General features: G+C 32.5%; 2 protein-coding genes across 2 annotated transcripts; one reads left to right on the plus strand and one right to left on the minus strand.

Moving 5' to 3' along the window:
* Positions 1–299: 299 nt before the first annotated feature.
* On the plus strand, positions 300–1698 carry LOC116340868. The gene is made up of 4 exons (XM_031767593.1): positions 300–604; positions 823–928; positions 1009–1284; positions 1347–1698. Exons 1-4 carry the CDS (start codon positions 508–510, stop codon positions 1615–1617), a joined length of 750 nt encoding a protein of 249 aa, XP_031623453.1. The 5' UTR covers positions 300–507; the 3' UTR covers positions 1618–1698.
* Positions 1699–2651: 953 nt separating this feature from the next.
* LOC116341145 (zinc finger CCHC domain-containing protein 7-like) lies at positions 2652–6100 on the minus strand. Its single transcript, XM_031768051.1, has 5 exons — positions 5866–6100; positions 5604–5749; positions 5009–5522; positions 3249–4108; positions 2652–3132 (listed from the first exon to the last, which is right to left on the minus strand). The coding sequence occupies exons 2-5, from the start codon at positions 5733–5735 to the stop codon at positions 2926–2928; spliced, it is 1713 nt and encodes a 570-aa protein (XP_031623911.1). The 5' UTR covers positions 5736–5749; positions 5866–6100; the 3' UTR covers positions 2652–2925.
* Between the last annotated feature and the right edge of the window lie 1000 nt (positions 6101–7100).

The following is a 7100-nucleotide window of genomic DNA, read 5'->3' on the forward strand; positions in this document are numbered from 1 at the left end:
TTAAATATTTTTTATCCAAATCAATCGCAGCGAAATTATCCGATGAAAAGTCCATCACCGCAATGTGTGTTCTTGGCGATAAAGTTTTTGTTTTGAAAGACGCAGATTCGGTCACTATTTTTGTTACTTTAGCACAAATATACTTCCCGACCATTTTTTTATCGTTGCAAGTTATTGATATTAGCTTAAGATTCAAAGTTCAAATGCATTATGGATTCAATATAATTGGATATCAGTGTTCACTGACTTTCAAGTGCAATTGTTTATCGGAAATATTGAGAAGAGGCAGCAACGGATGCATTTTCAAATAGAACGAAAAGCTATTGTCAACCTTCAATTGAGTAATTAAATGATTATAGGTTATTGTCACTCACTGACATAACTACAGAGTCAGAACTGTCAAAATACGGACGAGGACGTATACGTAACTGCAGAGACCAGCCAAATATTTTAATTAAATTTATTTCAAATAGCATTTACAGTGAATAATTTTTGAAAATCTTAAAAATGTTGCGATTGATCCATATTCAAGCTAAAAATGTATTCCATTTTTCCACAATAACTTCGGGATTTTGCACCAAAGCCCCATTTCGTCTATTTAATGGTAAAATTGACGGCAAATACCACATTGTATACAACAAAAATGCTGTTATTTCCTTTAAAAAAAAATTTTTTAGTAACTAACTATATATTTTTGCGAATTCCACTAAATTTCAATGCGATTAAATCAATTTTTCGCTGATTTCAATCGATCATTTTTTTCATATATAAATTGAGGTTATGTTCAAAAAATAAACATGTTAAACCTTTTTTTCGCTATAGATCTGAATGCGGTTAAAATAGTGGGAACTTTAATAAGCGATTCTCACCAACTTCAATCTGGAGCTCAGCAATTTACCGTAAAAACATTTGATACGGAAGATAGATAGTGAGATTTATATTAATGAAACTCTTCACTCGACGATTTTTTTTAAATAGACAAAATTATTTTTTTCATTTTTTTTTCAGTTCGAATCATACTATTCGTGTTAAAACAAAAGCAAACTTTACGGCCGGTCAGCGTGTGTTTGTTCAGGGCAAATTGATATCAACCGGACGGAAATTATCCGATGAAAAGTCCATCACTACAACGACTATTTTTGGCGAAAAAATTTTTCATTTGGAAAATGAATGTGGTGGTGAAAGGGATGAAAACAGCGTTAGCATCGTCGCCAACGTTGCTACTGATGTTAAAATGAGAGAGAAAGATTGCTCATTTAACGTAGTCACACATTTTTCAAAGGAGTAAGCGTGATTTAAAACAAAACTTACTATCGACACTCATTCAAATCACTTTTTCTCCACAGAAACGAAACAGGCGAAAATGAAAGACAGTCCACTTTCCATCACGTACTTGCATTTGATTCTGGTGTTCGCAACTATATTGAAAATAATTTGTCAAAAAGCGACCGAGTGGTGATTTGCGGAAGAATTGGGCATATGACATATACAAATGATGATGATGGACGTAAGGCATATTCGGGTTTTATTGTTGCAGAGAGCATTTCTAAGATTCAACGACGGGCAAAATCTCAAGCTGAATCAACTGACAATGAAAAAATAAAAGAAGAAAATTAAAAAAAGGATAAAAGAAATTAAGTTTTTTTAGTTAAAATAAAATAGACACAATAAATTGATGTATTAATTACAAATATGATACATTTTAAATGTACAATTTAATGAATGACACAAAAATATAGCTTGTTTGCCAAATTCTCTAGCTAAATGTCTACAATGTTTTCATTTCAATTTGGTTTGTTTACCGTTACTTCTTTAGTCGTGTTAATATATTGCCGATGCTATTCAGTATCGGTGTTGAGCATACACTGTAGACGTAAACTTAATCATGAAGGTTAAACATAATTCGGAATAAAACTATTAATAATATTTCGAAAATAAGTCCATAAAATAAAACGAAGCTGTGCGTCACAGAAAAACGTCGCTTCGAAGTATTTTACACATGCTGTTTGAAGCTAGAAAAAATAATAATATGAAATTACATATGGAATAAAGAAATTTGATTGCTCCAGAATAAAAACAGCATATTGAATGGTTGGTTTTTTTACATAGATTTTTTGTTGTAGTTTCGCTTTGATATGCAACCATTTAAATGCTGTTTAAATTTAATTAATATGCTGTTTTTACTCTAGAGCAATCATTTGCATTATTAGCCATTGTATATTCGATAAATTCAACGAGAAATATGTCTTTGCTTTGACATCATAAATATAAAAAATACACAGGTATAAAGTGACAAGTATCACCTAAATGATTGCTACAAAATTAGTATCAAAAATCCTAAAATCATCATTCTATTAGTTGCTGCTTTTGATTACTTTAACTGTCCAGTTATTAAAATTGTGTTGATGCAGTGTAAATATTGTCCATCATTTCATCACGTAAAACTACCCGTTCATTTTTGCAGTAAGGAGATTCAAGATTTCGTGCATTTACAATACAGTACCATATCTTGTGTAATATCAATGTTTATTAACATGCCAGATACTAGAAAAATCTCATTCCATTTAAATATAAATAATACAGTTACGCTTTTTGTTGATTATGATGCATTATTTATTATTTATAAATTAACAATTTTCTTTCAACGTTTTGACGTTTAACAAATAATAAATGGGCAAATGGTATCAATAAACATTTTGTGTTGGTCGATTACAATCTTTATGAAGTTAAAAAAACTATGCCATACATTGAACATAGTTTATAATTATTTTCCTATTTTTGTGGCTTTAAGACCACCTTAATTGTAATAATTCGAATGGTGGTTATGGTTATGTATAAGATAGGATATTTTGGAAATTCTTAATCATACATAAATTGTAAAAATTGTAAATTGTAAAAATCCACCTAATATACACTGTATATTGTCTATTCATCGAATTTAACCACTTTGTTTGATGACTGTTCTGAATTGTCTTTGCTGAATTTATTAAATCCACCACCGCCTTTATTGAAGCCAACTTTGTTTCCTCCTTTGTTAAAACCGCCTTTATTAAAACCTCCTTTATTAAAACCGCCTTTTTTAAAGCCTCCTTTGTCGCCCTGTCGTTGTGGACATTGATTTGAAATGTGTCCCTGAATACGAGAAAAAAAAATTCAATTAGTATATTGCTTACGTTCAGTTTTCATGATTTGTTCAGAATAAAGTCGAACCGAAAAAAAATAATGAAAGTTCAATGGTTGATCATTACCTTTTCTTTGCATACGAAGCATTCGGCAAAACTGAATTTATCACCATCTTGTGTGCATTGTCTGTAAGTATGTTCTTCGGAACCGCATTTTAGGCAGCCTTTAGTTTTTTGGCCAGTTGGACAATCACGAAGATTGTGGCCAGATTTCCGGCATCCAAAGCAAACCCTCTCATCGTTGGATTTGTTGGGGCATTCACGTGACATATGACCTTCTTCGCCGCATTTAAAGCATTTGCTTGCACCCTTTTTCTGTGGGCATTCACGTGAAATATGGCCAGTTTCATTACAATTATAGCAAGTGCTATTGCTGTTGCCACCACCTTGTCTCTTTTGTGGGCATTCGCGCGACATATGCCCTTCTTCGTTGCAATTATAGCATTTGCCTGCCGCTTTTTTTGTAGGACACTCACGTGACATATGACCTTCTTCATTACAATTAAAGCATTTACCTGGACCCTTTTTCGTGGGACACTCGCGTGACATGTGCCCGGTCTCATTGCAATTGTAGCAAGTCACTGCTTGACGGTTACCATCACCACTTTTGCCGAATTTATTCTGTGGTCCACTGTTATTGTTGTCATTTGCCTTACGTTTTCCGGCTCCCTTTCCGAATGGGTTAGCATCCTTCGGTGCTTGTTGTTTTTTGGCTGGTTTCTTTTGAATTGGCTCTTCTTCAGCTGGTTCATCATCATCGTCTGCTTCATCTGAATCATCTTCCTCTGCTGCGGCGACTGGAGCTGATTTCTTATTAACAATAGCTTTAACAGGTGATTCCTCCTCGTCATCATCATCATCATCATCATCATCATCATCATCATCATCTTCGTCGCTGCTCTCTTCTTCCGCAGCAGCTTTCTTGCCTTTAGAGTGAAAATATAAGCAATGGTTTAAAAATTGGTACCATAAGTATTGTACATAAATTGGCTTAAGTGAAGTGAATAAAGAAATTGAAAAAATCGCAAAAAAATTAAAAGGGAATATAAAAAAAATATTCAAAAAAATCAGATGTTGTGAAAAAATAAAAAAAAAAATATTAAATGACAAAACCACAAGTAGAAGTGAAAAAAATGTGGAAAACCGAAATGAAATATAATCGGGTCAATAATTGAAGTGAGACCATTTATTTCACTTGTATATAAATATATTGTAGAATTGTATTCTTCACTATTGCGATAGTGAAAATAGTTTTGTAGAAGAGCCATTTCATATTTTCAGCCATATCAAATAACTTTGAATAAAAAACGTAACAAGTAGTTTTTTTTATACTTCAATTGACTTCAATACATGCTTTGATGGTACGTATTTTTTAACAACATACCTTTGACACTCTTCTTTAATACTCTATTTGATTTGGATATGTAGTTCGATCCATTTCGGACAATATATTGAACTAATTGGTCAGTTGAGCTGACAGTGCGTTAGCCAGCTAAATGGACTAAAACAATAGAAGTTATTGTTATAATGAGCAATCGCTTCTATTAAAACAATAAAAATGATTCATCATTAAAACAATAACTGACCAGTTAGTTCAATGTATGGTTTGATCTATTTTCAGACAATTCTCAATTGACGGTATAAATTTAACGAAAAAAGAGAATGAATACAACAAAATCAAAAACACAATGTGTTTACTCATCGCAAAAATAAAGTTCGATTTCAAATGGCTCGTTCAAATCTTTGGTTCAAATATCTAACAACTTTGTAATTTTGCAGTTGCAAAAAGAAATAAGTTTATGAAAATAAAAATAAAAAAGCGTTACCATTTACAGCAGCTGCTTTTGGTAGTTCTTCTTCTTCATCATCGTCGTCATCATCTTCGTCGTCGTCATCTGATTCATCATCACTATTATCTTTTGCCACAGCTGCTTTGCCATTTTGTTTGATCACAGCGGATTTACCGTTCTGTTTGACTGGAGTTGGTTTCGTTTCCTCTTCATCTTCATCCGAATCATTTTCTTCATCATCGGAATCTGCCTCATCGCTGCTTTCTTCGGCTGCAACAACAGCAGCATTAGCTTTGCCGTTTGCTTTGGCTGGTGTTACTTTAGCTTGTTTGGCTGGTGTTGGTTTTGATTCTTCTTCATCGTCTGAATCTGAATCATCTTCGTCGGAGCTCTCTTCAACTTTCGCGGCAGCAGCAGCTTTACCATTTGCCTTACCGTTCTTAATTGCTGTTGGTTTGGCTACAACTTGTTCTTCATCTTCGCTGCTATCATCTTCACTGCTCTCTTGTTTCTTTGCCACAATTTTAGCATTCTTCTTCGATTTACCATCCTTTAATGTATCAAATGTTGTATTATTTTTGATGTCATCCGACACGAATTTTTCATAATTTTTTTGGCGTTGATCCAATACCTTTTTATTGGGTGGTGCAATATTGACTTGCTTTGTCTTTTCATTGGCAGCCAAAACGCCTTCTTTCAATTCAGACCATGGTGTGGCTTCTTCTGGTTGCTTACGCTTATTTGCTTTTACCTTAGACACCATTTTGTTATCGTCGTCTGGAAAAATTAATTTTAAATAAAATTTCGATTAGTTTACATCAAGAACGACAAAATAAAATTAAACCAAAAAATCAATGATTGAGAGAAAAAACGTGCGCCCCAAAATCACTCACGTTTTTTTTTTCACTTGATGGTTATAATGTTTTTGGAGAGAGAATTGTAATGCAATAAAATACAGCAAAAAAAAGATTGATTTCGATGAAAATTCACTTTGTTAAAATACAAATAATTAACACAATTATTTTTTTTTTAATCCCGAAAGAAAATAACACGTTTTTAACTATATTTCAAAAATTAATTGTGTTGCTAGTCGCAAACATGTGTATTCCGCTATAGATACGGGAAGGTAAAGGAACAACACAAGTTAATTTTTCGTACGCATGGGAATTCACAAACTTGATAAAACGAAAACATAAATACAGACTCAATCCATCTCGCTCATTTCATTCACAATCCGTATGCTCATGGCATGCAACTAACTAGCGTTGAACGAGATAGCTACACATGTACGGTTCAAAACACATGGTTTCGGCGGAGAATTTTCAATGTTTTCAGTGTGGTAATTTGCCTGTCACTGACAAAACTGTCAGTAGAATTTGACATAAGCATTTACCATGTTTGACATACAAGGGTCTTAGATTGTTTGATAATGTAAACTACACCGTTTGTCAAAGAAAATATGTTTTTATCTTGCATTTTTTTTATATTTCTCTTTTGGATCTTTTTTCTCTAAAAATACTCAGCAATTGTTTTGCAATGTTTTTCAATAACTTACAATATATGAAGTTTGATTGATTTTTTTTTGCGTAGAATTGGCTTTTGAAGTAATGTAGAATGAGTTACTAAAGATGATATGTCCTAATCTATTTGCTGTTTAAAAATCGCATATAGAATATCAGTTATTGCGGTGGATGTACTTGATACAGAGTGCTGAAGAGTGAGACTCTAATTAAAAGAAATATTTCATTCGTCAAAAGCAAGCTATTGGTTCAGTCCCATAAATCAATGGAATCAATTGCAATTTGGTGGTTTATGAATAAGATACATTGTCTTTCTTCTGTCCATTTGTATTGACACATGTAAGTGTCCATCCGTATCTGGCCGATATTTAATTGGCTTTACAAAGTTTAATTCTTACCAAAATCCCTTATATTATCCGCTATTCGATCAATAAAATGTAAATAAAACGCACATTTATTCTCATTTTTATTTACGCTCATAAAATCAATGTAAAATGTTTTTTTTTTATTGAATTTTTCATTAAAATTTTGTTTTTTTTTCTCACGCACAATTACAAATGTCACATCTTAAAAACGAATTTTATTTTTATCCTTGTTTTTTTATTAAC

Source organism: Contarinia nasturtii, unplaced genomic scaffold, assembly GCF_009176525.2.
Source record: "Contarinia nasturtii isolate CC-2019 unplaced genomic scaffold, AAFC_CNas_1.1 Cnas_scaffold_695, whole genome shotgun sequence".
Classification (NCBI taxonomy): domain Eukaryota; kingdom Metazoa; phylum Arthropoda; class Insecta; order Diptera; family Cecidomyiidae; genus Contarinia; species Contarinia nasturtii.